The sequence below is a fragment of the Salvelinus fontinalis genome, unplaced genomic scaffold, assembly GCF_029448725.1.
Source record: "Salvelinus fontinalis isolate EN_2023a unplaced genomic scaffold, ASM2944872v1 scaffold_0101, whole genome shotgun sequence".
In the NCBI taxonomy this organism is placed as follows: domain Eukaryota; kingdom Metazoa; phylum Chordata; class Actinopteri; order Salmoniformes; family Salmonidae; genus Salvelinus; species Salvelinus fontinalis.
Genome location: NW_026600310.1, coordinates 276,178 through 297,661, shown reverse-complemented (window position 1 = coordinate 297,661; position 21,484 = coordinate 276,178). Strand labels below are relative to the sequence as shown.

General features: G+C 46.2%; 1 protein-coding gene across 1 annotated transcript in view; it reads left to right on the top strand.

Annotated features, from left to right (window-relative positions):
- The window catches only part of LOC129843263 (dedicator of cytokinesis protein 1-like), a 278,497-nt gene that overhangs the window by 51,802 nt on the left and 205,211 nt on the right, over window positions 1–21,484 (top strand). The window contains exons 9-12 of the mRNA XM_055911883.1: window positions 4,315–4,423; window positions 6,941–6,952; window positions 10,913–10,983; window positions 20,871–20,977. Coding sequence (XP_055767858.1) covers window positions 4,315–4,423; window positions 6,941–6,952; window positions 10,913–10,983; window positions 20,871–20,977 — 299 coding nt within the window. The remainder of the gene's footprint in view (window positions 1–4,314; window positions 4,424–6,940; window positions 6,953–10,912; window positions 10,984–20,870; window positions 20,978–21,484) is intronic.

Here is a 21,484-nt window from a genome sequence, read left to right as displayed (position 1 = left end):
TGTAGGAGGAAGAAACCCCCTCTAAACATGTATTTTCCCCCTCAGCAGTGTAGGAGGAGGAAACCCCCTCTAAACATGTCCCCCTCAGCAGTGTAGGAGGAAGAAACCCCCTCTAAACATGTATTTTCCCCCTCAGCAGTGTAGGAGATGGAAACCCCCTCTAAACATGTCCCCCTTCAGCAGTGTAGGAGGAAGAAACCCCCTCTAAACATGTCCCCCTCAGCAGTGTAGGAGGAAGAAACCCCCTCTAAACATGTCTTGTCCCCTTCTGCAGTGTAGGAGGAAGAAACCCCCTCTAAACATGTCCCCCTCAGCAGTGTAGGAGGAAGAAACCCCCTCTAAACATGTCCCCCTCAGCAGTGTAGGAGGAAGAAACCCCCTCTAAACATGTCTTGTCCCCCTCAGCAGTGTAGGAGGAAGAAACCCCCTCTAAACATGTCTTGTCCCCCTCAGCAGTGTAGAAGGAAGAAACCCCCTCTAAACATGTCTTGTCCCCCCTTCAGCAGTGTAGGAGGAAGACACCCCCTCTAAACATGTCTTGTCCCCCCTTCAGCAGTGTAGGAGGAAGACACCCCCTCTAAACATGTCCCCCTCAGCAGTGTAGGAGGAAGAAACCCCCTCTAAACATGTCTTGTCCACCTCAGCAGTGCAGGAGGAAGAAACCCCCTCTAAACATGTCTTGTCCCCCCTCAGCAGTGTAGGAGGAAGAAACCCCCTCTAAACATGTCTTCCTCAGCAGTGTAGGAGGAAGAAACCCCCTCTAAACATGTCTTGTCCCCCCTCAGCAGTGTAGGAGGAAGAAACCCCCTCTAAACATGTCTTGTCCCCCTTCAGCAGTGTAGGAGGAAGAAACCCCCTCTAAACATGTCTTGTCCCCCCTCAGCAGTGTAGGAGGAAGAAACCCCCTCTAAACATGTCTTGTCCCCCTTCAGCAGTGTAGAAGGAAGAAACCCCCTCTAAACATGTCTTGACCCCCTCAGCAGTGTAGGAGGAAGAAACCCCCTCTAAACATGTCCCCCTCAGCAGTGTAGGAGGAAGAAACCCCCTCTAAACATGTCTTGTCCCCCTCAGCAGTGTAGGAGGAAGAAACCCCCTCTAAACATGTCTTGTCCCCCCTTCAGCAGTGTAGGAGGAAGAAACCCCCTCTAAACATGTCTTGTCCCCTTCAGCAGTGTAGCAAAGTGAAGAGTAACTTGTGTTTTTCTCAGTAATCACTAATATACATCCGTACCATCCGGAGACTGTAGACACACATCATTAGTTTAATTCCCCCACAAAGCACCTAATTTTATAGTTCCGTTCCCGTTTGGGGAGGTTTACATGCCTTGTGCAAGTGAGTGGGATACAAGCCGTGTTGTTGGGATTAGAGATGAGAGAATAGAGGCTTTACTTTAATCTACTGTCTTGCACTCCTGTTTTGCACCGTACAAAGAGTTACAGGGTATAGTACAGGTTCTGTCTCCCTACAAAGGGTTACAGTCCAGGTTCTGTCTCCATACAAAGGGTTACAGTCCAGGTTCTGTCTCCCTACAAAGGGTTACAGTCCAGGTTCTGTCTCCCTACAAAGGGTTACAGTCCAGGTTCTGTCTCCATACAAAGGGTTACAGTCCAGGTTCTGTCTCCATACAAAGGGTTACAGTCCAGGTTCTGTCTCCATACAAAAGGGTTACAGTCCAGGTTCTGTCTCCATACAAAGGGTTACAGTCCAGGTTCTGTCTCCATACAAAGGGTTACAGTCCAGGTTCTGTCTCCATACAAAGGGTTACAGTCCAGGTTCTGTCTCCATACAAAGGGTTACAGTCCAGGTTCTGTCTCCATACAAAAGGGTTACAGTCCAGGTTCTGTCTCCATACAAAGGGTTACAGTCCAGGTTCTGTCTCCATACAAAGGGTTACAGTCCAGGTTCTGTCTCCATACAAAGGGTTACAGTACAGGTTCTGTCTCCATACTGTCATGTCTTTGGCGTCATTAAAAGTGAAGACTGGTATTTTATCAAATCAATTCTCTGTATTTATTATTACGTGATTAAACTAATCATGTAAATGTAATTAACTAGGAAGTCGGGCCACCAAGGAAAATCTTCAGATTACAAAGTTATAATTTTCCTAATATAACTCTTCAGATATTTTAATATCTGATCAGTTAGTCTTCTAATTAATGAATTATTCTTTGCCTCACGTTAGTCTCATTCCAAACGTCGTAAATTGTTATCTGCACGAACCCAGCCTTTACCATGAATCATCCATACACCAATTGGCTTAATCATTTACTAACTAACTAATCACAGAAATGCATAAACAAACAACAGTAGATATGGTTACAAGGAAATGAAAGTGGAGGTTCCCTAGTGGTCTAAGCCGATATGACGGCTTGGTGGACAAAGGGAAGTGGGTGTGGCCTGAGAACACGAGGGAAAGACAAAAGGAATCACTACACAGTTGCTAATTATATTAATTGAAATGCTAATCCTTTGCACATGAACGCTCACTCATTCAGGAATAATTGCGCAATCAATATATATTTACACCCAGTGTGTCGTTGTGATTTCTGTTGGGAGCCGGACCATCCAGAGTCAGTTCATCAGCGTCTCTCTTTCTGCTTCCCTGAAGATCAAAGTCTTTCGTGGTTAGAACGGATACTTCAGAGTACCATTCAGAAATGTTCTCAAAGAATAGTTGCACCCACCTGGTGTCCTAGGTCTAAATCAGGCCCTGGTCATTAATATCATCCACCTGGTGTCCCAGGTCTAAATCAGGCCCTGATCATTAATATCACCCACCTGGTGTTCCAGGTCTAAATCAGGCCCTGATCATTAATATCACCCACCTGGTGTCCCAGGTCTAAATCAGGCCCTAATCAGTAATATCACCCACCTGGTGTCCCGGGTCTAAATCAGGCCCTGATCATTAATATCATCCACCTGGTGTCCCAGGTCTAAATCAGTCCCTGATCATTAATATCACCCACCTGGTGTTCCAGGTCTAAATCAGACCCTGATCATTAATATCACCCACCTGGTGTCCCAGGCCTAAATCAGGCCCTGATCATTAATATCATCCACCTGGTGTCCCAGGTCTAAATCAGTCCCTGATCATTAATATCACCCACCTGGTGTTCCAGGTCTAAATCAGGCCCTGGTCACAGCAATAATGTACCTCGGGGGTTTGTGATATATGGCCAGTATACCACGACTAAGGCCCTCCGCGTTGCATCATGGGTAAGAACAGCCCTTAGCCGTGGTATAATGGCCATATACTACACCTCCTCTGGCCTGATTCCTTCATTATAAAACAGTTAGGAAGCCTTGTACCTAGCGATCACATCACATCTTGTCACAGTAATAATCACAGTAAATGAACTGTTCTTCCCCATACGTAAAGTATTTCAGAATAATAGGCATCTCTTTTGCTATGCCAGGACTTGCCGTTATTGTCCCTACTTTTGGCGCTGGAAGCAGGCAGGCTGGAGGGGTGGAGCCTGCTTGTTTTCGATGCTAATGACCACCAGCAATGATCAATGTATTTTTATCTTGTTTGGTATTTGCATGGAGAACCCATGCAGAGCCTGCAGTCAGTGGGCACTGGTTTGATGGGTAGAGAACAGTGACATAACAATGACAGAGAAGTGGCCAACTGGCATCCGGCTACAGGGGACCTGTTTACATCTCTGTGTGAGCTAACAGCAGGTCTCTGATTGTGTGTGGAGGGACTTTGTGAAAGGTCTCTTAATCATTGGTTTTAATTCCTCCTCTCCTCCCTTTCTCTCTCCTCTTTCTCCTGCTCTCTTCCTCATTCTCTCCTACCGCCCCCTCTCCTCCTATCCCTCTTCCCTCTCTCTTTTCTCCCCATCCTTCTCTCCCTCCATCCCTCTCTCCCTCCATCCCTCTCTCCCTACATCCCTCTTTTCTCCCCATCCCTCTCTCCCTCCATCCCTCTCTCCCTCCATCCCTCTCTCCCTACATCCCTCTTTTCTCTCCTCCCTCTCCCTCCATCCCTCTCTCCTCTCCTCTCTCTCCCGCCATCCCTCTCTCCTCTCCCTCTCCCTCCATCCCTCTCTCCTCTCCCTCCATCTCTGTCGCCCTCCATTCCTCTTTCCTCTCCCTCCATCCCTCTCTCCATCCCTCTCCTCTCCCTCTCTCTCTCCTCTCCTCTCTCTCTCCTCTCCTCTCTCTCTCCCTCCATCCCTCTCTCCATCCCTCTCTCCTCTCCCTACATCCCTCACTCCTCTCCTCCCTCCCTCCCTTCATCACTCTCTTCTCCCTCCCTCCATCATCTCTCCTCTTCCTCCCTCCATCATCTCTCCTCTTCTCCCCAGACTGTATGAGAACAAAGGAGAAGCAGACTTCATGGAGTCCTTGAGGAATCTCTTCACTTCCTTCAATGAAATGATGAACCTCAACTCTGAGAACACAGGCATGGTGAAGGTAGGACATCATTCATATAGTCTGTCTCTGCTTCAGAGTGATGCCTTTTGTGTTTCCATGGTATTCTATTTATGTCTCCCTGTGTATATCTAGTCTCTAGTTCCCATCCCATGTCCACTACGTGTCCATTTGTATCATGCTCCCCTATGGGTAAAGGACAATATACAGTACATTCAGTTAGGACGCACCACACCTTTATTTTTACTTTTTTCTACATTGTAGAATAATAGTGAAGACATCAAAACTATGAAATAACACATATGGAATCATGTAGTAACCAAAAAAGTTTTAAACAAAAATATTTTAGATTTTAGATTCTTATAAGTAGCCAATCTTTGCCTTGATGCCAGCTTTGCACACACTTGGCATTCTCTCAACCAGCCTCACCTGGAATGCTTTTCCAACAGTCTTGAAGGAGTTCTCACATATGCTGAGCACTTGTTGGCTGCTTGTCCTTTACTCTACGGTTCAACTCAATCCCAAACCATCACAATTGGGTTGAGGTCAGGTGATTGTGGAGGCCAGGTCATCTGATGCAGCACTCCATCACTCTCCTTGGTCAAGTAGCCCTTACACAGCCTGGGGGTGTGTTTTGGGTCATTGTCCTGTTGACAAAACAAATGATAGCCCAAACTAGATGTGATGGTGTATCGCTGCAGAATTCTGTGGTAGCCATGCTGGTTAAGTGTGCCTTGAATTCAAAATAAATCACATACCGTGTCACCAGCAAAGCACCATAACACCTCCTCCTCCATGCTTCATGGTGGGAACCACACATGCGGAGATCATCCGTTCACCTACTCTGCGTCTCACAAAGACACGGCGGTTGGAACCAAAAATCTCAAATTTGGACTCATCAGACCAAAGGACAGATTTCCACCAGTCTAATGTCCATTTCTCGTGTTTCTTGGCCCAAGCAAGTCTCTTCTTATTATTGGTCTCTTATAGTAGTGGTTTCTTAGCAGCAATTGAACCATGAAGGCCTGATTCACGCAGTCTCCTCTGAACAGTGGATGTTGAGATGTGTCTGTTACTTGAACTCTGTGAAGAATTTATTTGGTCTGCAATCTGAGGTGCAGTTACTGCTAATGAACTTATCCTCTGCAGCAAAGGTAATTCTGGGTCTTCCTTTCCTGTGGTGGTCCTCTTAAGAGCCAGGTTCATCATAGCGCTTGATGGTTTTTGCTACTACACTTGAAGAAACTTTCAAAGTTCTTGAAAATTAAAGTAATGATGGACTGTCGTTTCTCTTTGCTTATTTGATCTGTTCTTGCCATAATATGGACTTGGTCTTTTACCAAATAGGGCTCTTCTGTATCTACCTTGTCACAACACAACTGATTGGCTCAAACGCATTAAGAAGGAAAGCAATTCCACAAATTAACTTTTAAGGCACACCTGTTAACTGAAAGGCATTCCAGGTGACTACCTCATGAAGCTGGTTGAGAGAATGCCAAGAGTGTGCAAAGCTGTCATCAAGGCAAAGGGTTTCTATTTTAAGAATCTGAAATATATTTTTGTATTTGTTTATCACTTTTTTGGTTCCTACATGATTCCATATGTGTTATTTCATAGTTTTGATGCCCTCACTATTATTCTACAGTCTAGAAACTAGTAAAACATTTAAAAATAACCTGGAATGAGTGGGTGTGTCCAGACTTTTGACTGGTAGTGAATCTGTTATTGTTGTCTGTGTGTTGTTCCCCTCTTTATTCATATGTCTTTCTGAATAGATTTCTCCATGTGTCTCCCTCTGTGTTCATGTATTTCTGAATAGATTTCTCCATGTGCCTCCCTCTGTGTTCATGTCTTTCTGAATAGATTTCTCCATGTGTCTCCCTCTGTGTTCATGTCTTTCTGAATAGATTTCTCCATGTGTCTCCCTCTGTGTTCATGTCTTTCTGAATAGATTTCTCCATGTGTCTCCTTCTCCTCTTTATTCATATGTCTTTCTGAATAGATTTCTCCATGTGTCTCCCTCTGTGTTCATGTCTTTCTGAATAGATTTCTCCATGTGTCTCCCTCTCCTCTTTATTCATATGTATTTCTGAATAGATTTCTCCATGTGCCTCCCTCTCCTCTTTATTCATATGTCTTTCTGAATAGATTTCTCCATGTGTCTCCCTCTCCTCTTTATTCATATGTATTTCTGAATAGATTTCTCCATTTGTCTCCCTCTCCTCTGTATTCATTGTCTTTCTGAATAGATTTCTCCATGTGTCTCCCTCTCCTCTGTATTCATTGTCTTTCTGAATAGATTTCTCCATGTGTCTCCCTCTCCTCTGTATTCATTGTCTTTCTGAATAGATTTCTCCATGCGTCTCCCTCTGTATTCATTGTCTTTCTGAATAGATTTCTCCATGTACCTCCCTCTCCTCTGTGTTCATATGTATTTCTTCTGCAACTGTTATCTCTCTGTGTTCTCTCTGATCTGACCTGTTCTGTGTCCTGGGACATCTTTCTCTCTGATCTGACCTGTTCTGTGTCCTGGGACATCTCTGCGTTCCTCCTCTTTAGCTCCTCCTCAAGGTATTTTCTGATCCCTCCCCTCCCTCCCCTCCCTCCCCTCCCTCCCTCCCTCGCTCTCGCTCTCTCGCTCGCTCTCTCTCTCGCTCTCTCGCTCTCTCGCTCGCTCGCTCTCTCTCTCGCTCTCTCTCTCTCTCTCTCTCTCTCTCTCTCTCTCTCTCTCTCTCTCTCTCTCTCTCTCTCTCTCTCTCTCTCTCTCTCTCTCTCTCTCGCCCTCTCTCTCTCTCTCGCCCTCTCGCCCTCTCGCCCTCTCGCCCTCTCGCCCTCTCGCCCTCTCGCCCTCTCGCCCTCTCGCCCTCTCGCCCTCTCGCCCTCTCGCCCTCTCTCTCTCTCTCGCCCTCTCTCTCTCTCTCGCCCTCTCGCCCTCCCTCCTTTAACCAGGCCTTTTGGAAGTCTTGTAACACAGTTGAATTGTTGCACCGTTAAAAGTGCTCCTTATAAACGGTTTGTTAATCAGAAATAGAGGGTAGCGGGCAGCGGTAGGGCCTCTGGGCAGCGGTAGCGCCTCTGGGCAGCGGTAGGGCCTCTGGGCAGCGCTAGGGCCTCTGGACAGTGGTAGGGCCTCTACCAGTGTAGGGCCTCTGGGCAGTGGTAGGGCCTCTGGGCAGTGGTAGGGCCTCTGGGCAGTGGTAGGGCCTCTGGGCAGTGGTAGGGCCTCTGGGCAGTGGTAGGGCCTCTGGGCAGTGGTAGGGCCTCTGGGCAGTGGTAGGGCCTCTGGGCAGTGGTAGGGCCTCTGGACAGTGGTAGGGCCTCTGGACAGTGGTAGGGCCTCTGGACAGTGGTAGGGCCTCTACCAGTGTAGGGCCTCTGGGCAGTGGTAGGGCCTCTGGGCAGTGGTAGGGCCTCTGGGCAGTGGTAGGGCCTCTGGGCAGTGGTAGGGCCTCTGGGCAGTGGTAGGGCCTCTGGGCAGTGGTAGGGCCTCTGGGCAGTGGTAGGGCCTCTGGGCAGTGGTAGGGCCTCTGGACAGTGGTAGGGCCTCTGGACAGTGGTAGGGCCTCTGGACAGTGGTAGGGCCTCTGGACAGTGGTAGGGCCTCTGGACAGTGGTAGGGCCTCTGGACAGTGCAGTGGTAGGGCCTCTGGACAGTGGTATGGCCTCTGGGCAGTGGTAGGGCCTCTGGGCAGTGCAGCGGTAGGGCCTCTGGACAGTGGTAGGGCCTCTGGGCAGTGCAGTGGTAGGGCCTCTGGACAGTGGTATGGCCTCTGGGCAGTGCAGCGGTAGGGCCTCTGGGCAGTGCAGCGGTAGGGCCTCTGGGCAGCGCAGCGGTAGGGCCTCTGGGCAGCGCAGCGGTAGGGCCTCTGGGCAGCGCAGCGGTAGGGCCTCTGGGCAGCGCAGCGGTAGGGCCTCTGGGCAGCGCAGCGGTAGGGCCTCTGGGCAGCGCAGCGGTAGGGCCTCTGGGTAGTGCAGCGGTAGGGCCTCTGGGCAGCGGTAGGGCCTCTGGGCAGCGGTAGGGCCTCTGGGCAGCGGTAGGGCCTCTGGGCAGCGGTAGGGCCTCTGGGCAGCGTTAGGGCCTCTGGGCAGTGCAGTGGTAGGGCCTCTGGGCAGCGGTAGGGCCTCTGGGCAGCGGTAGGGCCTCTGGACAGCGGTAGGGCCTCTGGGCAGCGGTAGGGCCTCTGGGCAGCGGTAGTGACTCTGGATAGTGGTAGGGCCTCTGGGCAGCGGTAGGGACTCTGGATAGCGGTAGGGCCTCTGGGCAGCGGTAGGGCCTCTGGATAGCGGTAGGGCCTCTGGGCAGCGGTAGGGCCTCTGGGCAGCGGTAGGGCCGCTGGGCAGCGGTAGGGCCTCTGGGCAGCGGTAGGGCCTCTGGGCAGCGGTAGGGGCTTTGGGCAGCGGTAGGGCCTCTGGGCAGCGGTAGGGCCTCTGGGCAGCGGTAGGGCCTCTGGGCAGCGGTAGGGCCTCTGGGCAGTGCAGCGGTAGGGCCTCTGGGCAGTGCAGCGGTAGGGCCTCTGGGCAGCGCAGCGGTAGGGCCTCTGGGCAGCGCAGCGGTAGGGCCTCTGGGCAGCGCAGCGGTAGGGCCTCTGGGCAGCGCAGCGGTAGGGCCTCTGGGCAGCGGTAGGGCCTCTGGACAGCGGTAGGGCCTCTGGACAGTGTAGGGCAGTGGTAGGGCCTCTGGGCAGTGGTAGGGCCTCTGGACAGTGCAGTGGTAGTGCCTCTGGACAGTGGTAGGGTCTCTGGGCAGTGCAGCGGTAGGGCCTCTGGGCAGTGCAGCGGTAGGGCCTCTGGGCAGTGCAGCGGTAGGGCCTCTGGACAGTGGTAGGGCCTCTGGGCAGTGCAGTGGTAGGGCCTCTGGGCAGTGCAGTGGTAGGGCCTCTGGACAGTGGTATGGCCTCTGGGCAGTGGTAGGGCCTCTGGGCAGTGCAGCGGTAGGGCCTCTGGGCAGTGCAGCGGTAGGGCCTCTGGGCAGTGCAGCGGTAGGGCCTCTGGGCAGCGCAGCGGTAGGGCCTCTGGGCAGCGCAGCGGTAGGGCCTCTGGGCAGCGCAGCGGTAGGGCCTCTGGGCAGCGCAGCGGTAGGGCCTCTGGGCAGCGCAGCGGTAGGGCCTCTGGGCAGCGGTAGGGCCTCTGGGCAGCGGTAGGGTCTCTGGGCAGCGGTAGGGCCTCTGGGCAGCGGTAGGGCCACTGGGCAGCGGTAGGGCCTCTGGGCAGCGGTAGGGCCTCTGGGCAGCGGTAGGGCCTCTGGGCAGCGGTAGTGGTAGGGACTTTGGATAGTGGTAGGGACTCTGGGCAGCGGTAGGGACTCTGGATAGCGGTAGGGCCTCTGGGCAGCGGTAGGGCCTCTGGGCAGCGGTAGGGGCTCTGGGCAGCGGTAGGGGCTCTGGGCAGCGGTAGGGGCTCTGGGCAGCGGTAGGGCCTCTGGGCAGCGGTAGGGCCTCTGGGCAACGGTAGGGCCTCTGGGCAACGGTAGGGCCTCTGGATAGGGGTTGAGCCTCTGGATAGGGGTTGGGCCTCTGGGCAGCGGTAGGGCCTCTGGATAGGGGTAGGGCCTCTGGATAGGGGTAGGGCCTCTGGATAGGGGTTGAGCCTCTGGATAGGGGTTGAGCCTCTGGATAGGGGTTGAGCCTCTGGATAGGGGTTGGGCCTCTGGGCAGCGGTAGGGCCTCTGGAGTGTGGTAGGGCCTCTGGGAAGCAGCACTACTATAGATGATTGTTTTCTAGAATCAACGCTCGGCAATAAGTGTCACGTAGAATCCATAGCCAATGCTATGAAACACATTCAGTCATACACAGTAGTGTGATATTCTAGTTAACATTTTCAACATTCTAGTGAGGGTCAGGGCTGTTACACAGTTGGTCATCCAGGGCTGTTACACGGTTGGTCATCCCGGGCTGTTACACAGTTGGTCATCCAGGGCTGTTACACGGTTGGTCATCCCGGGCTGTTACACAGTTGGTCATCCCGGGCTGTTACACTGTTGGTCGTCCAGGGCTGTTACACAGTTGGTCATCCAGGGCTGTTACACGGTTGGTCATCCCGGGCTGTTACACTGTTGGTCATCCAGGGCTGTTACACAGTTGGTCATCCAGGGCTGTTACACGGTTGGTCATCCCGGGCTGTTACACGGTTGGTCGTCCAGGGCTGTTACACGGTTGGTCATCCAGGGCTGTTACACGGTTGGTCATCCCGGGCTGTTACACGGTTGGTCATCCAGGGCTGTTACACGGTTGGTCGTCCAGGGCTGTTACACAGTTGGTCATCCAGGGCTGTTACACGGTTGGTCGTCCAGGGCTGTTACACGGTTGGTCATCCAGGGCTGTTACACGGTTGGTCATCCAGGGCTGTTACACGGTTGGTCATCCAGGGCTGTTACACGGTTGGTCGTCCAGGGCTGTTACACGGTTGGTCATCCAGGGCTGTTACACGGTTGGTCATCCAGGGCTGTCATCCAGGGCTGTTACACAGTTGGTCATCTATAATTCAAACCTTTAAGATCAGGGATAATCATTCATCGTTTTTGTTTTGTCCAGGGTGCAGCGCTGAAATACGTCCCCACCATCGTGAACGATGTCAAACTGGTCTTCGATCCCAAGGAGCTCAGGTATGTTTTCATCAGGGAAACTGCTGTCCTGTGGTGACTATGTTATAACACATCTGGTTATATACACTATACACTACTAGGACTCCTGTTAGACCTGTCCTGTGGTTAATATGTTATAACACATCTGGTTATATACACTATACACTACTGGAGACTCCTGTTAGACCTGTCCTGTGGTTAATATGTTATAACACATCTGGTTATATACACTATACACTACTGGGGACTCCTGTTAGACTTGTCCTGTGGTTAATATGTTATAACACATCTGGTTATATACACTATACACTACTGGGGACTCCTGTTAGACCTGTCCTGTGGTTAATATGTTATAACACATCTGGTTATATACACTATACACTACTGGGACTCCTGTTAGACCTGTCCTGTGGTTAATATGTTATAACACATCTGGTTATATACACTATACACTACTGGGGACTCCTGTTAGACCTGTCCTGTGGTTAATATGTTATAACACATCTGGTTATATACACTATACACTACTGGGGACTCCTGTTAGACCTGTCCTGTGGTTAATATGTTATAACACATCTGGTTATATACACTATACACTACTGGGGACTCCTGTTAGACCTGTCCTGTGGTTAATATGTTATAACACATCTGGTTATATACACTATACACTACTGGGGACTCCTGTTAGACCTGTCCTGTGGTTAATATGTTATAACACATCTGGTTATATACACTATACACTACTGGGACTCCTGTTAGACCTGTCCTGTGGTTAATATGTTATAACACATCTGGTTATATACACTATACACTACTGTGACTCCTGTTAGACCTGTACTCTAGTGTCATTATCTGTGACTCCTGTTAGACCTGTTCTCTAGTGTCATTTTCTGTGACTCCTGTTAGACATGTTCTCTAGTGTCATTATCTGTGACTCCTGTTAGACCTGTTCTCTAGTGTCATTATCTGTGACTCCTGTTAGACCTGTACTCTAGTGTCATTATCTGTGACTCATGTTAGACCTGTACTCTATTGTCATTATCTGTGACTCCTGTTAGACCTGTTCTCTAGTGTCATTATCTGTGACTCCTGTTAGACCTGTTCTCTAGTGTCATTAGCTGTGACTGCTGTTAGACCAATACTGTGTATCATTATCTGTGACTCCTGTTAGACCTGTACTCTAGTGTCATTATCTGTGACTCCTGTTAGACCTGTACTCTAGTGTCATTATCTGTGACTCCTGTTAGACCTGTTCTCTAGTGTCATTATCTGTGACTCCTGTTAGACCTGTTCTCTAGTGTCATTATCTGTGACTCCTGTTAGACCTGTACTCTAGTGTCATTATCTGTGACTCCTGTTAGACCTGTACTCTAGTGTCATTATCTGTGACTCCTGTTAGACCTGTTCTGTAGTGTCATTATCTGTGACTCCTGTTAGACCTGTTCTCTAGTGTCATTATCTGTGACTCCTGTTAGACCTGTTCTCTAGTGTCATTATCTGTGACTCCTGTTAGACCTCTACTCTAGTGTCATTATCTGTGACTCCTGTTAGACCTGTTCTCTAGTGTCATTATCTGTGACTCCTGTTAGACCTGTTCTCTAGTGTCATTATCTGTGACTCCTGTAAGACCTGTACTCTAGTGTCATTATCTGTGACTCCTGTTAGACCTGTTCTCTAGTGTCATTATCTGTGACTCCTGTTAGACCTGTTCTCTAGTGTCATTATCTGTGACTCCTGTTAGACCTGTTCTCTAGTGTCATTATCTGTGACTCCTGTTAGACCTGTTCTCTAGTGTCATTATCTGTGACTCCTGTTAGACCTGTTCTCTAGTGTCATTATCTGTGACTCCTGTTAGACCTGTTCTCTAGTGTCATTATCTGTGACTCCTGTTAGACCTGTTCTCTAGTGTCATTATCTGTGACTCCTGTTAGACCTGTTCTCTAGTGTCATTATCTGTGACTCCTGTTAGACCTGTACTCTAGTGTTATTATCTGTGACTCCTGTTAGACCTGTACTCTAGTGTCATTATCTGTGACTCCTGTTAGACCTGTACTCTAGTGTCATTATCTGTGACTCCTGTAAGACCTGTTCTGTAGTGTCATTATCTGTGACTCCTGTAAGACCTGTACTCTAGTGTCATTATCTGTGACTCCTGTTAGACCTGTTCTGTAGTGTCATTATCTGTGACTCCTGTTAGACCTGTTCTGTAGTGTCATTATCTGTGACTCCTGTAAGACCTGTACTCTAGTGTCATTATCTGTGACTCCTGTTAGACCTGTTCTGTAGTGTCATTATCTGTGACTCCTGTTAGACCTGTTCTGTAGTGTCATTATCTGTGACTCCTGTTAGACCTGTACTCTAGTGTCATTATCTGTGACTCCTGTTAGACCTGTTCTCTAGTGTCATTATCTGTGACTCCTGTTAGACCTGTACTCTAGTGTCATTATCTGTGACTCCTGTTAGACATGTTCTCTAGTGTCATTATCTGTGACTCCTGTTAGACCTGTTCTCTAGTGTCATTATCTGTGACTCCTGTTAGACCTGCACTCTAGTGTCATTAGCTGTACATGTAAGGAGGCCAGAAGCCAAGGACGAGGTGCGGAGTGAATCTGAAAAGCTGTGAGTTTAAAGTCAATCTAAGAGATGAAGACGTGTATAAATGATTTGACTAATTAAGGTAAAGCCCTCTGACATGGAAGAGGGAGACTGAAGAGCATGCCTTGCTCAGTGGGTTTGTCTCGTCATTAAGCGTCTATTTGAAATGACATTCCGTGTTTTAGAGATTTGTCTCCTCTTTATTTTTGGGGGGGCGATTACCTTTTAACAGTTGGTTTGGATTAAAGAGTTGATTTGACATGGTGTCTGGTGCAGTGTGAGTAGTCACTCCTCGTTATTCTAGAACGACTTACCTTTAGGATCTGTGCTACACACACACACACACACACACACACACCACACACACACCACACACACACACCACACACACACCACACACACACCACACCACACACACACACCACACACAACACACACCACACACACCACACACACCACACACACCACACACACACACACACCACACACCACACACCACACACCTACACACACCACACACACACCACACACCACACACACACACCACACACACACCACACACACCACACACACCACACACACCACACACACCACACACACCACACACCACACACAACACACCACACACCACACACCACACACCACACACCACACACCACACACCACACACCACACACCACACACCACACACACCACACACACCACACACCACACACACCACACACACACACACCACACACACACCACACACCACACACACCACACACCACACACACCACACACACACCACACACCACACACACACCACACACCACACACACCACACACACCACACATACCACACACACACACACCACACACACCACACACACCACACAACACACCACACACACCACACACCACACACACACAACACACACCACACACACACCACACACACCACACACACCACACACACCACACACACACACACACACCACACACCACACACACACCACACACCACACACAACACACACCACACACACACCACACACACACCACACACACACACCACACACACACCACACACCACACACAACACACACCACACACACACAACACACACACACACACCACACACACCACACACACCACACACACACACACCACACACACACCACACACCACACACACCACACACACACCACACACACCACACACACACCACACACACCACACACACCACACACACCACACACACCACACACACCACACACACACACACACACACACACACCACACACACCACACACACCACACACACCACACACACCACACACACACACACACACACACACACCACACAACACACAACACACAACACACAACACACAACACACAACACACAACACACACACCACACACCACACACCACACACCACACACCACACACACACCACTTAACATTCACCAGCTGTACCATGTGGGTTGGTTATAAATAGTCCTGGTTGCCTTGGAAACGTAGACCTGCTGCTTCAACAGTACAGCGGTTAATCTGACCTGTCATGAATGTTAGATCATCGTATTATATTCATTTAATAATACAAAATAACATTTTAATTAGAAAGGCTTTTATAAATGACTAGCTGCACATCAAAGTTTTAGCAATAGATCAATAGATTACTGGATCACTAGATTACTAGATTACTAGATCACTAGATTACTAGGACACTAGATCACTAGATTACTAGGACACTAGATTACTAGATTACTACTTTACTAGATTACTAGATTACTAGGACACTAGATTACTAGATTACTAGGACACTAGGACACTAGATTACTAGGACACTAGATTACTAGGACACTAGATTACTAGATTACTAGGACACTAGATTACTAGATTACTACTTTACTAGATTACTAGATTACTAGGACACTAGATTACTAGATTACTAGGACACTAGGACACTAGATTACTAGGACACTAGATTACTAGATTACTACTTTACTAGGACACTAGGACACTAGATTACTTGGATACTAGATCACTAGATTACTTGGACACTAGATTACTAGGACACTAGATTACTAGACCACTAGATTACTAGATTAGTAGGACACTAGATTACTAGATCACTAGATTACTAGGACACTAGGACACTAGATTACTTGGATACTAGATCACTAGATTACTTGGACACTAGATTACTAGGACACTAGATTACTAGATTAGTAGGACACTAGATTACTAGAACACTAGATTACTAGATCACTAGATTACTAGGACACTATATTACTTGGATACTAGATCACTAGATTACTTGGACACTAGATTACTAGGACACTAGATTACTAGGACACTAGATTACTAGATTAGTAGGACACTAGATTACTAGATCACTAGATTACTAGGACACTAGATTACTTGGATACTAGATTACTAGATTACTTGGACACTAGATTACTAGGACTCTAGATTAATAGAACACTAGATTACTAGAACACTAGATTACTAGAACACTAGATTACTAGGACTCTAGATTACTAGAACACTAGATTACTAGGACACTAGATTACTTGGATACTAGATTACTAGGACACTAGATTACTAGAACACTAGATTACTAGAACACTAGATTACTAGAACACTAGATTACTAGATCACTAGGACACTAGATTACTAGGACACTAGATTACTAGGACACTAGATTACTAGATTACTAGTTTACTAGAACACTAGATTACTAGAACACTAGATTACTAGAACACTAGGACACTAGATTACTAGATCACTAGATTACTAGATCACTAGATTACTAGATCACTAGATTACTAGGACACTAGATTACTAGGACACTAGATCACTAGATTACTTGGACACTAGATTACTAGGACACTAGATTACTAGGACACTAGATTACTAGGACACTAGATTACTAGATTAGTAGGACACTAGATTACTAGATCACTAGATTACTAGGACACTAGATTACTTGGATACTAGATTACTAGATTACTTGGACACTAGATTACTAGGACTCTAGATTAATAGAACACTAGATTACTAGAACACTAGATTACTAGAACACTAGATTACTAGGACTCTAGATTACTAGAACACTAGATTACTAGGACTCTAGATTACTAGAACACTAGATTACTAGGACACTAGATTACTTGGATACTAGATTATTAGGACACTAGATTACTAGAACACTAGATTACTAGAACACTAGATTACTAGAACACTAGATTACTAGATCACTAGGACACTAGATTACTAGGACACTAGATTACTAGGACACTAGATTACTAGGACACTAGATTACTAGATTACTAGTTTACTAGAACACTAGATTACTAGAACACTAGATTACTAGAACACTAGGACACTAGATTACTAGATCACTAGATTACTAGATCACTAGATTACTAGATCACTAGATTACTAGGACACTAGATCACTAAGACACTAGATTACTAGGACACTAGATTACTAGGACACTAGATTACTAGGACACTAGATTACTAGGACACTAGATTACTAGATTACTAGATCACTAGGACACTAGATTACTAGGACACTAGATCACTAAGACACTAGATTACTAGATTACCAGGACACTCCAGTTTGACAGACTAGCTAATGTAATATTAGAAGATGAGGGTGTGTTTTTGTTATACAGCCATGGGTTTAGTTTGAAGCCTCCACCTACGTTGAGACGTTCGTCTTTATTAACTAGCGTCCTGTTCTACATTCAGGAAGCTGAGCTGGTCAACTGCTCACGGGTCAACTGCTCCCCTCCTCCCCTCCCTCCCTCCCCTCCCTCCCCTCCCTCCCTCCCTCCCTCCCTCCCTCCCTCCCTCCCTTCTTCTCCTCTTCTCCTGTTCCCCACAGTGTCCAGTGTTAAAGCCAGAAAACACCTGAATACAAAGCCCCTACAGTGTCATTTTCCCCACATGCTCTGTCCCTGGCTGCTTTTCTAATCACAGATTACAGTGTTCAGCTGGCCTTTCTGTGTGGCTGGCTTTCTCCGTTCCACCCAGCTTCCCGTTTCCTGTTATTTGATAGCGCCGGCAGGGCAAAGCTGTTCTGTCAGAGCCGAAGGAAAGGAAGGTGGAGGGCAAGCTTTCTGCTTTTCTTCCTCACTGACAGAAGAGCAGGGGATTAGTTGCTCCAGTTGTCAACACAAACCTGGCTGAGGAGACGAGAGGGATGAGCCGTGTTGAGAATGTTTCATCCCTTGCCAAACACTTTCCCTCCAACAGCAGCATGCAGAACTTCAGTACCCGTCCTCTAGCTCAGGAGAACACCCCCTCATCCCTCATCCCAGGAATGTGCTGTCCTCAGAGAACATTCTCCTCAAAGGATATATTCCATCAAAAATATGGTCAATTTAATACCCATGTTGTTAACAGGATGTAGTTCTATGTAATACCCATGTTGCTAACAGGATCTAGTTGTGTTCTATGTAATACCCATGTTGTTAACAGGATGTAGTTGTGTTCTATGTAATACCCATGTTGTTAACAGGATGTAGTTGTGTTCTATGTAATACCCATGTTGTTAACAGGATGTAGTTGTGTTCTATGTAATACCCATGTTGTTAACAGGATGTAGTTGTGTTCTATGTAATACCCATGTTGTTAACAGGATGTAGTTGTGTTCTATGTAATACCCATGTTGTTAACATGATGTAGTTGTGTTCTATGTAATACCCATGTTAACATGATGTAGTTGTGTTCTATGTAATACCCATGTTGTTAACATGATGTAGTTGTGTTCTATGTAATACCCATGTTGTTAACATGATGTAGTTGTGTTCTATGTAATACCCATGTTGTTAACATGATGTAGTTCTATGTAATACCCATGTTGTTAACAAGATGTAGTTGTGTTCTATGTAATACCCATGTTGTTAACATGATGTAGTTCTGTTCTATGTAATACCCATGTTGTTAACATGATGTAGTTGTGTTCTATGTAATACCCATGTTAACAGGATGTAGTTGTGTTCTATGTAATACCCATGTTGTTAACATGATGTAGTTGTGTTCTATGTAATACCCATGTTAACATGATGTAGTTGTGTTCTATGTAATACCCATGTTGTTAACATGATGTAGTTGTGTTCTATGTAATACCCATGTTAACATGATGTAGTTGTGTTCTATGTAATACCCATGTTGTTAACATGATGAAGTTGTGATCTATGTAATACCCATGTTGTTAACATGATGTAGTTGTGTTCTATGTAATACCCATGTTGTTAACATGATGTAGTTGTGTTCTATGTAATACCCATGTTAACATGATGTAGTTGTGTTCTATGTAATACCCATGTTGTTAACAGGATGTAGTTGTGTTCTATGTAATACCCATGTTGTTAACAGGATGTAGTTGTGTTCTATGTAATACCCATGTTGTTAACAGGATGTAGTTGTGTTCTATGTAATACCCATGTTGTTAACAGGATGTAGTTGTGTTCTATGTAATACCCATGTTGTTAACATGATGTAGTTGTGTTCTATGTAATACTCATGTTGTTAACAGGATGTAGTTGTGTTCTATGTAATACCCATGTTGTTAACAGGATAGTGTTCTATGTAATACCCATGTTGTTAACAGGATGTAGTTGTGTTCTATGTAATACCCATGTTGTTAACAGGATGTAGTTCTATGTAATACCCATGTTGTTAACAGGATGTAGTTGTGTTCTATGTAATACCCATGTTGTTAACATGATGTAGTTCTATGTAATACCCATGTTGTTAACATGATGTAGTTGTGTTCTATGTAATACCCATGTTGTTAACAGGATGTAGTTGTGTTCTATGTAATACCCATGTTGTTAACATGATGTAGTTGTGTTCTATATAATACCCATGTTGTTAACAGGATGTAGTTGTGTTCTATGTAATACCCATGTTGTTAACATGATGTAGTTGTGTTCTATGTAATACCCATGTTGTTAACAGGATGTAGTTGTGTTCTATGTAATACCCATGTTGTTAACATGATGTAGTTGTGTTCTATATAATACCCATGTTGTTAACAGGATGTAGTTGTGTTCTATGTAATACCCATGTTGTTAACATGATGTAGTTGTGTTCTATGTAATACCCATGTTGTTAACATGATGTAGTTGTGTTCTATGTAATACCCATGTTGTTAACAGGATGTAGTTGTGTTCTATGTAATACCCATGTTAACATGATGTAGTTGTGTTCTATGTAATACCATGTTGTTAACATGATGTAGTTGTGTTCTATGTAATACCCATGTTGTTAACATGATGAAGTTGTGTTCTATGTAATACTCATGTTGTTAACAGGATGTAGTTGTGTTCTATGTAATACCCATGTTGTTAACATGATGTAGTTGTGTTCTATGTAATACCCACTGTTCTCAGAGTTCATTCTGTTTGTCTTTACAGTAAACTGTTCTCAGAGTTCATTCTGTTTGTCTTTACAGTAAACTGTTCACAGAGTTCATTCTGTTGTTGTTTGTCTTTACAGTAAACTGTTCTCAGAGTTCATTCTGTTTGTCTTTACAGTAAACTGTTCACAGAGTTCATTCTGTTTGTCTTTACAGTAAACTGTTCACAGAGTTCATTCTGTTGTTGTTTGTCTTTACAGTAAACTGTTCACAGAGTTCATTCTGTTTGTCTTTACAGTAAACTGTTCACAGAGTTCATTCTGTTTGTCTTTACAGTAAACTGTTCACAGAGTTCATTCTGTTTGTCTTTACAGTAAACTGTTCACAGAGTTCATTCTGTTTGTCTTTACAGTAAACTGTTCTCAGAGTTCATTCTGTTTGTCTTTACAGTAAACTGTTCACAGAGTTCATTCTGTTTGTCTTTACAGTAAACTGTTCACAGAGTTCATTCTGTTTGTCTTTACAGTAAACTGTTCACAGAGTTCATTCTGTTTGTCTTTACAGTAAACTGTTCTCAGAGTTCATTCTGTTTGTCTTTACAGTAAACTGTTCACAGAGTTCATTCTGTTTGTCTTTACAGTAAACTGTTCACAGAGTTCATTCTGTTTGTCTTTACAGTAAACTGTTCACAGAGTTCATTCTGTTTGTCTTTACAGTAAACTGTTCTCAGAGTTCATTCTGTTTGTCTTTACAGTAAACTGTTCTCAGAGTTCATTCTGTTTGTCTTTACAGTAAACTGTTCACAGAGTTCATTCTGTTTGTCTTTACAGTAAACTGTTCACAGAGTTCATTCTGTTTCTCTTTACAGTAAATTGTTCACAGAGTTCATTCTGTTTGTCTTTACAGTAAACTGTTCACAGAGTTCATTCTGTTGTTGTTTGTCTTTACAGTAAACTGTTCACAGAGTTCATTCTGAAGGTGCCTCTGGGTCGTCTGGTCAAACAGAAGCTACACTGTCTCATCGACATCGTCCACAGTGATCTCTTCACACAGCATGGTAAGTACTACACTACTCAGCACTGTCTCTGCCAGCCCCACACACAGCGGGCCAAACAGCCTGCATGCTGAAGCCTCGACATTGAAGCTCTGCACAGCCAAGGTCCACACGCCAAGCCCCGCACACGATGAAACCCCAACACGCCTGTCTCCAGTGTACCGTGTTAAGGTGTAACAGGGTAATGTCAGGGTGGTGCAGTCAGTCCTGTTGTCTCTGTGTTAGAGACCCCACCACACTAATCCATATTATCTATTCTAGATCACTCAGTCAGCTTCATAGTCTCTCTCCTTATCTACCTCTATGCTCTCTCTGTTCCTCTCTCCCCATTTTTCTTCTCTCTCTCCTTATCTACCTCTATGCTCTCTCTGTTCCTCTCTCCCCATCTTTTCCCTCTCTCCCCCTCTTTCTTCTCTCTCCCCCTCTTTCTTCTCTCTATCCGTCTCTCTCTTCCCCCCTCTCCATCACTCTCTCCATCTCTCTCTCTGTCTCTCTCTCCGTCTCTCTTCT